Source organism: Hesperophylax consimilis, chromosome 30 (assembly GCF_061612785.1).
Source record: "Hesperophylax consimilis isolate HC1 chromosome 30, BYU_Hcon_1.0, whole genome shotgun sequence".
NCBI lineage: Eukaryota > Metazoa > Arthropoda > Insecta > Trichoptera > Limnephilidae > Hesperophylax > Hesperophylax consimilis.
In genome coordinates, this window is record NC_142865.1 from 17,512,930 (window position 1) to 17,528,652 (window position 15,723).

Genomic DNA, 15,723 nt, shown 5'->3' on the forward strand with positions numbered 1-15,723 from the left:
TGAAAATTGTTAAAACAAACTATAATAAATTGTTAAGACCAACTATAATAAATTGATAAGACAAACTTGAATAAAATTTTAAGAAAAACTATAGTAAATAGTTAAGAAAAATAATATTAAATTTTTAATACAAACTATAATTAATTGTTAAGACAAACTATAGTAAATTGATAATACAAATTATAATAAATTGATAAGACAAACTATAATATATTTTTAAGACAAACTGATATAAATAAGTAAATTCGGTTTAACAGAAGTGCTACCAGAATACACTGAAAATAATATTTAGTGCCTACCTACGAACAAATAGGTATTTTTTCGAAATCATATAACTAAAACCACAGAAACAAGCGGTTCGATATGATAGATTCCCTATATTGACAAACGGAGCACATGCATCAAATAAGAATACTTCCTTTATTTTACCGGTATTTCAATAGAAGATGCTCCGAGGAAATAGGTCATTGATTCCTTCGGCACCGACGCGTAGTCGGAAAACACGCCATGTTTTTCTTCCTAATCCAACATTGATCATTCAATTTTCACTCCTTCTCTCCACAAAGTGACCCTCCACACAGCCACCCCAAAGATGATTACACATGATGATGGACACTGTAATGCCATCAGAAATATTGGCTAAAAAAGGAGGTAGTTATTATACCCCAAATATAAACCACTAATACTTTTGGCTGTGAAAATCTCAAATTATATCTGTCTTTTGAGTTAATTTTTTCATTTTTTTACTGAGGATTGGACCTTCCTCCCTCTTCCTATTTTTTTCATCACTTTTTGTAACGGTTCTGTTTTTTCGTGGAACCGCAGATTCTTACCTATAATTTTTTTACCCTAAAAAGCATTACCTACACAGTAGCTTTGGGTATTTTTTCCACGCAACTTGCAGACGAGATAATCCTTCAAAACTCCCGACTATAAGTGCTATCCATCATTTTTCTTGGAAGGTTTGGCATTTAGTAAAATTTACCTGGCTGTAACTAACCTCAGATATAGATCTTCCACTTTTCTACTGAATACCTCGCCTTTTTGAAAAAGCCATAGATTTTGGAGAATGTATTTATTTCTAGTTTCGTATAAATGTAGTGATTTTGATCAATTCTCAAACTTCGAAACTAAATAACTTTTTGTATAAAAACATCTCGAAAAATTTGGGAGGCGGGTATGGGTACCGACGCCCCAGAAAACATTCATTTGATTACCAACACCGCTGTCATAGGTGACGCCAATTGATTCGCTACGTTTCGTGACATAGCAGGGGTGCTCGGGTTCATGGGGTGAAGATTGTCTAGGTCTTGGCGGCGGATGCGTCTGCCCATCTCTTTAAGAGCCTGGTTGAGTGAGATCTTTTCACCGATCCAGCAGGACTCTCTCGACCCATCGTTTGCACATTTTTTTTCAGTTCCTTTTCAGATCTTTCTCTCCTTCGTTTCCTTTAGAAAAAACGTAATTGTTAATATAAACTATAATAAGATATTAAGACAAACTATAGTAAATTGTTAAGACAAACTATAATAAATTGTTAAGACAAACTATAATAAATTGTTCGACAAACTATAATAAATTGTTAAGACAAACTATAATAAATTTTTAAGACAAACTATAATATTGTTAAGACAAACTATAATAAATTCTTAAGACAAACTGTAATATTTTTAAGACAAACAATAATAAATTTTTAAGACAAAGTATGATAAAATCTTAAGAAAAACTAAAATAAATTATATTATTAATACAAACTGTAATATTGTTAAGAAAAATTATAATAAATTGTAACAAAAAAGTATAATAAATTTTTACGACAAACTTTAAGAAATTTTTAAGACAAACTATAATAAATTGTTAAGACAAACTATAATCACTATAAATACAGCATCCCCAATTATTTTCTTCAGGGCCAGGCCAATGTAAAAAAAGGCTTTACATAGAATTTTGTTGAAATCAGGTGTATACAGTAAATTTGTCATAAATTTTGACGTCTTGTGCGCAAAATTACATTAAGAAGTTTCAAAATTATGTTTTACGTGAAAAGGTTTCAGAGAATTTGAACAATTCATCATAATTTAAAAGTTAATTTTCAAGTATATTTCCAGTAAATATTCCAAAGAATTAAACAAATACTGCGTTGAAATAATCATAACAATTGATTTTCTCGTAATTTAGAATCGTTTTCAATTCAATGAGATATATATTGAACCTTTTCCCCGCATTGTTTCCAATGGAAGGTGCGTACTACATTTCTAAAGAACATTTCTTCCAATTTATATAACAATTTTAATTGAATGAAATTTTAAATATTAATTATACCGCTGTCAAAACGATTCGAGAATAATTAAAAACGGCAAAGGTACAATAGTGCCGCCATTTAATTGGGTAAATCAAAATGTACCTACAATAATTAATTACGAAGTACTTTTCAAGTTCACTTGGATGCATCTAATTAAATTATTTTTTTAATATACGTATTGCATTGTTTTTCAATTTGGAAGATCATTTAAAACTAACGATCATCTCGTCTAAATTGTACAAAGAAGGAAAAATAGCAGTCTACAGTGGAGTGCTCAAACTGGCTGGATTGGATGCTGTAGAAATGAGATAAAACCATTTGAGGTCGTATGAGAGATGTGGAGATTCGTACAGAATGCAAGGCGTAAAGCGTAATGTAATGAATAATATTAAGCCATGCGCATTAAGCCTGCCATCGTCGCCACTATTAAATTCCGTGTACCGACTAGGAACACAAGAAAAAATGTAACATTCTTCTGCAATACAAACACAACCAACTATCAGACACACTCACTAACCAATAAGATGCATGATCTTGTCAACAAGTTTGGGAGTAATGTAGATATACAGGGTTTTCCAATAAGAGGTATTATTTTGATATTCAATCGTAAAAGATCAATGGTTTCGTTGCTTGTGTGGCACGTCGCGCCATCTTGTTGAAAGTAAACGTTGTCCAGATCAATACCATCCATATCCGGCCATAAAAAATCATCAAAATCATTAATCATCTCTCAATAGCGCAATCTATTCACCGTAACTGTTGCTCCAGCTTCATTTTCGAAAAAGTAAGGTCCAATGACTCCACCAGACCATAAACCGCACCAAACAGTCATACGTTGAGGATAAAGAGGCTTTTCAACAATAACTCTTGGGTTTTCCGAACCCCAAATGCGACAATTTTGCTTGTTGACGAAGCCACCGAGGTGGAAATGTGCCTCATCACTCAAGATGATTTGCATTTGATTCACTCAAGTGAATTTTAATAATTTCAATGCGTTGTTGAAGCGTGTATCTGTCCATTTTTATTAATGACGTAGTTTTTACTTGTCAAATATCAAAAAGTGACAGCTTCAAAAGTAACATCTACCGAAATAGCGGGCTATTCAAAATAACACCTCTTATTGGAAGATCCTGTAGTTTTACTGATTTGTCTTATATGTAGTAATTGTATGTTTTACTAATATTGATTCATATTTAGTTAGTCAGAAGCTCGATAGCTCATAAGGTATGTCCTGTTCTTATATTATTCCATGTAAAAGCACACCTAGGCGTAAAAACCAATAAATTTAAAAAAAAACACAATTCTACTTTCATCAAACTTTCGCTTCCCAGTTGTAAATTACTTACGAACAGATGTTAAAAATCAATTAATTTGTTCCTGGTATTTTACCGCTGTAAGTGGTACCTCAGATACTAAATAACTGAGTAATCATAGTAACTCAGTACCTTTAGAGTCATTATTTAGTATTTCGAGGCAAATTTGTTTTACGAGGAAACTATTATTACATTGGTATAGTATTTTTTTTACACACAAATATATGTATAACAGGATGATTTGAAAATAACTTTTAATATGATTTGATACATGAAATGGTTCGATTAATACAATACCTTTGATTGTTGATTGCACGAAGCAGCAATACAACTCTAGATTGGTGAGCTCTGGCGTAGTGAAATTTGGACAATTTTAAATTCAAGGTCTGTGAAAGTTCTATTCAAGTTCAATTATTATTTCAATTTATTGAAGCACTTGGCAAATATTGATATAATAACAGAAATTGAAAATAACTTTTACCGGACTTGAAAATTAAATTTGAAAATTGTTAAATTATCAAATTCTGTGAAACAGACCTTCCGAAGTGAACACAACTATTTTCAGCTCGAACTGTCATTTCCATCATGATCTACGGAGCTTTCTAATGTCCGTTATTTTTTTTTATTGAGAAAAATCTTACATGTTGATATAATGAAGCAGATGAAAAACTCTCGATTTTTGAGCTCTGGCGTAGTGAAATTTGCACAAGTTTTTTTTTACAAAATTTCCAAGTGAACGCAGCTATTTTCAGCTGAAAAGATAATTACCATCGTGAGCTATGGAGTTTTGAAATATTCATTAATTAAAAAAAAAAACTTTGCATCATAAGAATATGACAAGAGTCTGTTTCGTATTATTCAAAGCGAATTATTAGCGAAACCGGGTAGTTAATTCTGTAAAATAAACAAACAGTAGACACAATTTTGGAATGTGGGTACAAAAAACGACTTAAACCTTCCTGCTATGTTTTTTCTTAGAAGGCAGTATGAAAGTGATGATTGTAAAAATCATGCGTCTTAGAGTCATTGATCTCAAAGTAGTTTCGGATGAATGGGAACGGGTAAGACAAAGAAAGGGACTTCTTTCCATCATCTCTTGTGGTGGGGCACGTGCGTGGCAATTGTTTTGTAATCCTTCTTTCTTGGTACTGTTAAAAACAAAACCATTCTATTCAATAAAAACTGTAGGTATTCGTCTTTTGTCCTTTACCTGCAGTTTGTGATGTTTAGGAGAAATGAGAAACCTAACATAACTAAATATTTTATATAAAGCTTTTACTTTCAGTTTTTTTTTTACATAATTAGCGAATTAATAACCATGAAGTAAACATTATATAGTACCGCTATGATTTGAGATTTCCACGGCCAAAAGTATTAGGTATAGTGATTTGTTTTTGGGGTATTGTGCCGTGTTGTGCTACCTCCTTATTTAGCTAACGTTTCGGACAGCATTGCAGTGCCCATCATCAGGGCAGATGTGTAATCACATTACATTACTTTTATTACACATCTGCATTGATGATGGACACTGTAATGTTGTCCGAAAGGTTGGATAAAGAAAGAGGTAGCGTAGCACGGCATAATACCCCAAAAAAAATCACTATAATTATATAGAACCCATTTTGACGAATAGTATTATTCATTGTTATTATTATTGAGGTATGTTATTATAGCCTTCATCTAACTTTATTTCGTTCAGTTCAACAAATCAACTATTTCTGCAAAATTATTGCCAATCCAGCGATTATCTATATGACAATCAAATAATGAAGTTTTTTTTACCTTAAACTCTTAGCCATCCGAGCGTCCCTTTCTTAATTTTACTCTTAATTACTATTAGGTACATCAGCCTTGCATTATTTGCGGATCTTCACATTTCTCAAACATGGTTTTAACAAACATAGGCCTCAAGGATCTCACTTCTACAGCAAATTTATATTTATGTATTTGGGCATTAATTTGTTTCTTCATCCACCCACGCAGTTTGTGCGTGGAAAATGGTGTGTATATTTACACGTACATAGTTTTTTTTTAAATCTGAGTACCACACAAGAATCCTAATTGCTGATAACCATTTGGAGCCAGTGAGACTAATTAATTCTTTGTTTTTTTTCAGTCCGATGGCACTTCTGACCAATAGCGGCGCCGCCCCCACCGGCGCGCCCGCCCATCCCTCCGCCCTGCAACACTACTTCAGTTCCCAGGTGGCGGGCTACCTCAAGGGTCACCACGTGCATGCCGCTCACCATCAACAGCAGAGTCACCACCTGCATCAGGCGCCCTATGCTCAGCCGCACCATCATCACCACCATCTGGGCGGGCTGGGGCCCTTTGGGCTAGCTCACCATGGACTCGAGGCGGTCGGCTTTCCACAAGGTAGGACCAAAAACAATTATTTTACAGGGTTCCGCAAGGTACTCCTTTTGTACCTACGTTATGTGTTTAAGTTAATTGTTTAAGAAAGATATCGAGTATGTTGAATATGGGGTGGGCCCCTTTGGGTTAGCCTAACAGGAGATGGAGGCGGTCGGATTTCCTCAAGTAGGCCATAAACAGTTTTTTATAGGTTTCCGCAAGGTAATGTTTTGGTACTTCCGTTATTTTTAAGAAAGATATCGAATGTGTTATCCCTTTGGGATAGTCCTCCATGGGCTGGAGGCGGTCGGTACAAGGTAGGACTAAAAACAATTTATTTCGGTACTCCGCAAGGTACTGTTTTAGTACCACCATTATTTGTTTAAGTAAATTGAATAAGAAAGATATCAATATACGTGTTGCGGGCAGGGTTTTTTTTGGGTTAGGAGTTTTGAACGAAACTAAATATGAACGAAATATGATAAGTTGTTCACAATGCATTCTACGTGAATGTGGGTTACTGCAAGATACCAATTTAATTATAAATCCTACAACATTTTCCGTTAATTAATTGTTGCTATTTTTATAAATACATACATATAGGTATTAAATTATCGTAATAAAACTAACATTTTTCAAATTAAGTTTTCTCAAAAAGTTCTTTAAATTTGTTACATAATACCAAAATCCTTAATTTTCAACGATCGACTTTTGTATTCATGTTATAAAATAAATACCTACCTATTAAAACAATTTGAAATATACTTAAAAAACTTTAATTCGTCTAAGAATAGACCATAAAAAGACCATATAATTATAAAAAATATACCAGCCGGCACAGATCTCTTTTTAACAGCAGCAATTTTGCTAAAATTTTAAAGCTAGGTACGCTGTATCCAAACAGAATCATTGAATCAGAGATCCCATCTCAAATGGAGCTCACAGACACCCATCATTGGAACGACACAGACCAATAAAATGACGATAATGTTATAATCACGGTCCAATTGCCTGAAGGGGAGATTGGCCTATCTAGACGGCGAAACGCCCCTCTAACGACGCGATGCACCCCGTAAATTAGCACCCAGTTATATAGCCGAGGTTTTCTTTTGTCAATGGTGTGCAAGGGGATTTAAAATATAATTTTATGTTGCTTTTCTAATAAAGAGGCGAAGCCAGCATTCTACAGTCCACAATGGAATGCTGGTACCTATTCTGATGTATGGCAGTGAAGCATGGAACAAGCAGAGGAAGAATGAAAGTAGACTGACTGTGGCAAAATCACGTGAAACATAAGTGAAGATCCGCATGGAATGGAAGGCATTTTTAAAAATCAATTAAAAACCAATTAACAAACTTACCCCGTTCCTTGCATGGGTAGGCAAAGAACATTGTCTGCCAAACAACTAGGTCTTGGAACACACTCCTAGCTTCATTTACATTCATTCATTGTCCTATACACGCCCTTCCGTTATTATGACATGGCCCGACTCAATTGTTTCTTCAACATGATTGTCTCATACTTCTTCTACCATTAACATTTGTATAATATATTCTCTTTTTACTTCTTTCTTCATCCATTGGCTCTAAAGCATCCGAGTTTTTTTCTTACTCATTACTTCATTTCTCACATGATCATCTATGGTTTGTACCACACTTACGCCACAGGGATTTCGATTCTACTCTTTTTTCATATTTCCTCTGCTAGTTCCATGCCTTACTGCCTGCATCAGTGTAGTACCACAAGGTATTGTTTTAAATCCACTTCCTATATCAAAATCTATTCTGCCAACTGTTCAACTGACTTATCAATATTATATTGCAAAACCTTACACAGTATTCCATTACCCATGGTCCCATGGTATAAAACGACGTATCTACTTTATGTATGTATGGTAATAATAAATATCGCGTTCCGCTTTACCAGCAGTGGAGAGTGTATAGACCTGGGTGTGTGCTCCGCGCTTCTCATCGAGTCTGCTTTTATGTAGTGGTATACTGTCGAGGGCTTGCCAGGTTTGCAGGTTTGTGTAGGTTTTGTTCGTATAGTTGGTATATACGCTTACAGGGGTCGGAAACTGGGAGGTGTAAAATAATCATTATATAAATAATAACATTATTAAATTTGATTTACATTAAATATAATGGAGTTCCACGAATTTAACACAAAACAATTAATAATTAACGATATTAGTGTATTTAATATATTTTAATATTAGAATGAAAACATGACGATGATTTTTAAACATTATTAAATTATATATTTTATTTTTTAAAGCGTCCTTGTGGTAATTCTGACAAAATAATAATCTCACAAAATTTCCTTCTTTTAATGATAAACTAATGATTATTAGCAATAATTAGTCGCCTGAATATAATAATTTGTTATCCTTTGTGCTATGCATAAAACCTTGTCTTATAGACATTGGTTTATCATTAAAAAAAAAAATATTTGATAAGTCAAAATATTTCACCAACAAATGTAGATATAATATGTCTCGACGCCATCTAGTGGGAAATTTATCACTGACAAAGCCTTTCCTACAAAAAATAAAGTTGTTTACAGGTGAAAAAAATATAATAAGCAGTAATTGTTGATTGAAGTACTAGTACATATTGAATCATTTGGCGTATTGGAGAGCATCTGACCGGACATTTTCTGATGACCGGACATCAGAAGGTGCAGGTTCAATTCCAGTCGGCGGCATTTATTTTTACTCGGAAGATATTTTCAATTTGTATTCATATATAATGCGACTAATTGTTGCTTATAATAATTTTCAAATTGTTACCTTCCCCTGCTGGCCGAACCCACTCCGCATATCCCGGTGGGGAGGGGTTCAAGAGGTGGGGGGAAGGGCAGCCGGGCGGCCCCACCATTCGGGAGCTAAGCCGCTTAGCGCCCCCCTGAAACCCCATCTCCCCCCTGCCCTACCGCCATGATGGTAACTTGCAGCTGCCGACAGCAGGGGACATCAAATTCAGACGATGGATTTTTTAACATTTTTTTTACGTCACGACAGTGCTTTTAGTTTTGTGTTTAAAAAAAAACGTTTTTTTATCGTTCAGATTAACTTTTAAAATGTATTTATCTAAAATAATATTTTTTACAAGGTACATAGTTAAATTTCATTTATTAATAGCGCAGACCCTTGAAAAATCACGGGATATTTTAATTATAAGATTTGTGAAGTTGAAAATATTTAATGATTTGAGACCATTAAACTTGAAAAATTGCGATATCTGTCAAAAATTTAAACAAAAGAAATAAGTACACATTTGAAACGTACAATTATGAATCAAAATAAAATAAGCGATGCATACATACTATAGTGATTTTTTTGGGATATTATGCCGTTTTGCGCTACTTCCTTCTGTAGCCAATGTTTCTTTTAACAGCATTACAATGTTCATCATTACATACATCATTTTACACATCTGCCCTGATGATGGACACTCTAATGTTTTCCGAAACGTTGGCTAAAGAATGAGGTAGCACAAACCAAAAATAAATCACTCCAGTGCCTTTGGCTGTAAAGATCTGAAATCATATCTGAAGCATACACACTATACAATAATTAAAAAAAGTTTAAGAAATTATGCGATATTGTGAAAAATAATAGTATTTTTTTCCACTGTTATTATAATATATCGAAATAAAATGAACTTATTTCTATATTTGGTACAGCTATTACAACCTACGCTATTGAACTTATCCCACCGAGTTCGCTAACCAACTCGCGCCTTAGCAACATAAACAAGTCCGAGTTTGTATGAAAAAGGGAGATATTACACGCGCAGCTTGTACCCGGAGATAAGCAGCTCGTTAAAAAATGAAATGAAAAGAGAATTATACGTAAAATTTTTGTTTAAATTTATATGATTCTTTCTGTTAGGTAGAAATAGATTGACATTATCATTGTGTTTTATTAGATGAAATTAAGATTTAACGACCGTTGCAAAGATATTTTCGGGGGCTTAGGATTACAGGGGTCTAACTACGAAAACTGGTGTTTTGAGTTAAGCTTGGTTTCGGTAATGCAACAATCATATTTTTTAGTGACACGAAGCTCTATCTCGTACAAACATAAAGCCATTTAAAAGATACAGTTGGGCATATGAGAATTCCAATCTTTACTCGCGTTTAAATCAAAACTATGTTTTTGTAGGTAGGCCCCTGTGATTCTAAACCCCCGTTTTCATAATTTTATTTAAATTTCGAGTACTTATAAGAAAATATTGGTTTCAATTTATGGACAAATTTAGGTACATTTCAACGGTCCATAACTCATGATGGAAATTATATTACGAGCTGATTCATTCAATAGTATTATTATTAAATTTACAAAAAAAAGTTTATTTATAAACAAGATCTACTGTGTAATTATTATTATTAATTATATTAAACAGCTGTTTCGTCTTCTGGAGGCGTTATTCGATTGTCTTGGCTTCAGAAGGCGAAACAGCTGTTACGCGTAATAATACTAACACATCAGAACTTATTTATAAATAATATTTTATTTTTTTTAATATTTGTTATTGAAATTGATTTCTAAGAACTAAACTTAATAAAATTAATTAAACAAACTATAATTGGTTAGTTTACTATTTAAATCAAGTCACTAAACGTATCTAAAGCCATTTTTATGACATTTAACTTTCGACTTGTGCACGGTTGAAAATGATTCAAATTATTGGTAATACGCACTGAACAAATAAATTAATTGGTTTGCCGTTAAACTTTTAGTAAAATACGAATATGTTATCACGATGTCGAAACACTTGTTCTTAAAAATAGAGTTATTTTCGCATTGCATCAGTATATATTAGCAATGCAGGTACTTGAACAATTGTTTTGATGTATTACAAATTTACTAAAAGTTTATCGGGAAACCATCTACAATCCCGTTTTAACAGGATTACGATTAGTATTGTTAATTTTTTCTGTCTGGTAAGGTAGAATGATAGAATACCGAGAACTTAGATTTCGCTTTATTCATGAATATAATTATTAACTAGATGACATGTACCTGGCGTTGTTGGGGGTTATCCTTACGAAATAGACATATACCTCCGTTTACTTTTCTGTAGGCCTTTTCAAGATATACAATTCCGTAGTAGATTATTTTGATGTATCTCATAAGGTTTAGCCAGCGTTAGCAATGTAAGCGCACGAAAATATTTTTTACGACTTGATTACAAAACATCGACTTTTCTCTTCTTTCTATAAGTGCAATATGCATGTATTATATATATAAACTTTCCGGAAGAAATTTTAAACGATATCAAAAATCGTATTAAAATCCATTGCGTAGTTTAGAAGAACTAAGCGCACAAACAGATAGACGCGGATAGCGACTTTATTTTATACTATTTAGAGATGTAGGTACCTGTTCTAAAAATACCTACAAGTATTTGAGCAGCGTAGAATTTATCTGATGACGTAGATATCCAAATATAAATAACAAGTCGAGGGTTGTATTTTTACCGTCAAACGTTTAAAAATAAAATAAAATACCAATGAATTATTAAACCAAATTTAGAAAAATACAAAAGAACCTCCAAAAAATTCTGCTTAAAATCCCTGAAACCAAAAACCGAAAATATTATTCCCGTTTTCGCTCCATAAAACATTATAGGCCCTATCTCTCCCTTTACCCCCGTCTTCTGCTTACCCCACTCGGATGCTTTAGGCAGATCCCGGGCTAGGGGGGTTGAGTGGCTGCGGGAGATAAAGAGGGGTGCGCAGGGAGGGAAGGGGTGGTAATGGGAAAGGTGACTGGGTGCATCGGGATGATACTGGGAAAATAACAAATTTCAAAAAAAAAAAAAAAATCTATTTTTCACCCTTCAAGGCTGTTTTAGGACATCAAATTATTCGCATTCCTGTTAAAAACGGGACTGCAGGGCTTTAATGAATGAATTGAAAGATTTACTAGTAAAATATCAGTAAAACACGAATGCAATATGACGATGTCGCGTATTCATAAAAATTCTAACAACAAGATAAAAGCAGCTGAATGAACACGTGTTCTGATATTTTTTGAAAGTACTAATAGTTTATTAGGAAATGGAATGCTGTCACTTTTTTATATCTTTCCTACCACCCCAACGTTTACAAGACTCGTTAGCATTCCACAAACATTAGAAGATAAATCCGATGAAAAGATTTTTATTATCATTTTATTTTAGCAAGATAAAATTATTATTTTTGTGTGTGAATACCACACAAGAGTCCTACTGATTCCAACCGTTTGGAGTCAGTGAGTCTATGGCATAACCAATTGGGGACTGAAGGTAGTGGAGACAAGAAATAAATTGGGAAGAGGAAGGTGGGGAAGTACCTGGCAATTCAAATCAGTTCACCAAATACGGCTAAAGCAATAAAAAAGATAATACATATGAAAAAACTCAAGGAAAATAGCTAAATATTAATGCATGTGTAATGTATTATTTATTCCACGAAACGTAAAAAATATTCCTCCTAGGGATGCAATTGGAATGTTTTGAAGGGATGATGTAATGTATTTAGGGGAGGATCCGTCACATTTCATATTCACAATGGGGAGGTTTCAACCAATTGGAGGCTCTATAAGGCAATAAGGATCCGTGAGTTCATTTTCATTTTAGCAAAGGGGCGGAATGTTTTGTTTTGCAGAGGGGTGACAATTTTCTGAATGTTATTATTTTGTGACATTTTTTTTGTGATGAGACCCTCAAATGATTAGAGTTTTGCGATGACTCTTGCTATTTGATAACGTAGATAGCATCCCAATTTCCTGATAAAATATTAGTTATTCAAAACATATCGAGAACATGTGTTCTTTTCATAATGGATCAGTATTTGTATGAACACGTCCTCATAAAACATTCGCTTATGACTGATACTTTGTTAGGAACTATTTCAATTCATTCGTTATAGGCCTGATTCCGGTTTTTTAATCAGATTTTTTAATAAATCAAAAGTATTTTAGATCAGTAAGTTTTCTCCGTGTGATGTTTAGTCTTCTTGGGGTGTCCCCGACTTTATTATCTACACCTTATCTACAGAACTCGTCTATCTGTTCTACATGTTCAAATCATCTTGATATAAGAATGGTATATTTATTTAATTTTAATTTAAAGCGTATTTCAACTCCTTTCAAAAACAGTAATTAGTTTTCGGATTCGTTCAGAAATATTCAATTTAATTGGATTTTATTGCAAAGCGGAAATACCCTGATCTACTAAGGCCTGGGTGGGGGTTAAATAGTTGAATTTAAAGTTAGATACATCTAGGAAAAAAAACATCAAATTCGTACACCAAAGCCAGTTTAAAATATTTAAGAATTCCTTAATTTTTTTACTAAAAAAATATTGTCTTTTGTTGGTCGTGGACCCGAATTTTGATTGACATTATCCATTAGAAGAAGAACCGATAACCTCCAGAAAGTGACACGTTTACATGTTATCGATTCAAGTCTAAATTAGTAGCAGCGACGCTAAAAAAAGGTCCTTAGGCATTTTTAAAAGTAGGTAGATACTCATCTCTTGAGGAATCCCACAATAAAATGCATTTTTATTAGGCTTGCTAATAACTCTGGCAGGTAAATACTACGAGTATGTAAAGGTTCTATCCAAGTTCTGCTGTTTGAAACTACTGGCTAATAATGATACCATAACATAACACGAATAGAACTTGAAAACAGCTTTGAGATTCTGTGAAACGGTTCCATGATAACTCCTCATTATTTACACTACAGTACGTATATTTCACAATTTATTATTTACACTAATTACTACAGTAGGTATATTTGTGTTATTTCACAATTTATTATTTACACTAATTACTACAGTAGGTATATTTGTGTTATTTCACAATTTATTATTTACACTAATTACACTAATTACTACAGTAGGTATATTTGCGGCAAGTTTCAGATTTATAGATACTTTCAGTATATACAGCCCTGATGAAGGCCACTAGTTAGAATCGAGGCATTGGTTGAAATGGCTTTAGCCGTGTTTGGTGACCAGGTCTGAATAGTCAGATATTTCCCCACCTTTCATTTCCTACCCACTCAAACCAACCTCACAGTATAGGCGGTTGGGAGCAGTTGGGACTCTTTTGAGGTACCTACTCACAAAAAACAGTAGTAAAAAAACCTATTTTAAGTTAGTTAATATATTTTCTAGCTTTTTATTTAAATCGTTCAAGTGAGGGTAGAAAAGAGGTCCGTGAGGCGTGTGTGCCCCTAAAACCATGTATGGTCGTGCGAGAAATGTGGAGATTCGCAAAGAATGAACGAAGAAAGGAGTGTTAGAAGAATATAAGACGCTAATGCGAATCGTAGAAGAAGTCGGGGACATCCGAAGAAGACATGGCAAGATCAAGTGAACCAGATATTTGATTTGGGCCATGTCAAGAGTCAGAATAACAGTTTGAAACGATGTATAAATGTGAATGAAGCAATGAGCGTGTGCCAATACCAACTTGTTTTGCGTTCCTCTCTGCCTACCCCTGCGGTGAAACGGCGTGATGTTTAGTTAATTATTACATAAGCCAAATATTAGATAGTAAATCATCATTATTACGAGATGGATCAATAATTCATTCATAATCAATGAAACCTTCGAAGTTTTTAAAAAGTTATCCAACACAATCTGATTGAATAATCTACACACTTTAATGTCACTCATCTCTCTTAATACTTCCTGTCCTCTATCAACTACCTTTTATTCTACTCCTATCTTAGCTGCACACCTGTCAATTCTTTCAATCTTTTATAAACCGAGAAATACCACCAATCTAAAATGTTTTTATTTTTTATTGTGAATACCATACAAGAAACCATAGCCAGTGGAAATATTGTGTGACATTCTCATTTGTGGAATTTCGTGAGGTTAAGGGAAGTTATGATGGAAAGGAGACGGGGAAGAGGGAGGCTGTAAAGTACCTGGCTATTTAGATCACGGACGATCGATTAAACTCTATATCAATAAGATATTGACTAAATTCGTCATCTATGGTCAGTTGGCAATATTTGCGAGCACAGTCAGCGTATGATTCCGGCAGGCCAATATACAAGAATTTTTGAATAATTCAAATTAATTAAAATTACTGGGGGTGAACTAGCGAAGCTCTTAGAATTGAAAGAAGTCGTATACGCGGTCAATTTAATCTGTTCGAGATTGGAGAGACGCAAGTTCTTCAAATATTAAAATTTATGGGTATGGACTTGATAATTATCTCCCTTTTAGTGTCAAAAAGGGTCACCGGATAACTTATCAAAATGACAATTCAACACACCTTTCAAACGTTATATAAAGTAATGAAACAAAAACTAGATTAAAAAGTATATAAAATAAAGTTGGTTGTTTCATGTAAAAAAATGTAACAAGCAGTAATTGTTGAATGAAACACTAATATATATTGAATTATTTCGCGGATAAGAGATAAGCCGCCATAGCTCAGTGGTCAGAGCTGTCGACCGGAAATCGAAAGGACACGGGTTCAAGTCCCGTTGGCGTCATGTATCTTTTATCAGGAGATTTTTCAATGTGGATGAGTGTTTCAGGCTAATAATTATTGCTTATAAAATAGATTAAAAAGGTTAGGTTTGTATGTTAGTTTTTATTTCATCGCTTTTAATGGTTTTTTTATCACTTGGTGTATCGAATTGTCATTGTATTGAGTTATCATGTAACCGTTAAGAAGTTATTATTTTAATACAACATTGTCAATTTATTCCTATTTTTATATAGCCGTTTGTC

The 15,723-nt window shown here is 33.7% G+C and overlaps 1 protein-coding gene across 1 annotated transcript in view; it reads left to right on the plus strand.

Moving 5' to 3' along the window:
- Nucleotides 1–5,735: 5,735 nt before the first annotated feature.
- Nucleotides 5,736–15,723, plus strand: part of LOC149409709 (uncharacterized) — a 70,307-nt gene continuing 60,319 nt past the window's right edge. The window contains exon 1 of the mRNA XM_089649474.1: nucleotides 5,736–5,991. Coding sequence (XP_089505600.1) covers nucleotides 5,736–5,991 — 256 coding nt within the window. The remainder of the gene's footprint in view (nucleotides 5,992–15,723) is intronic.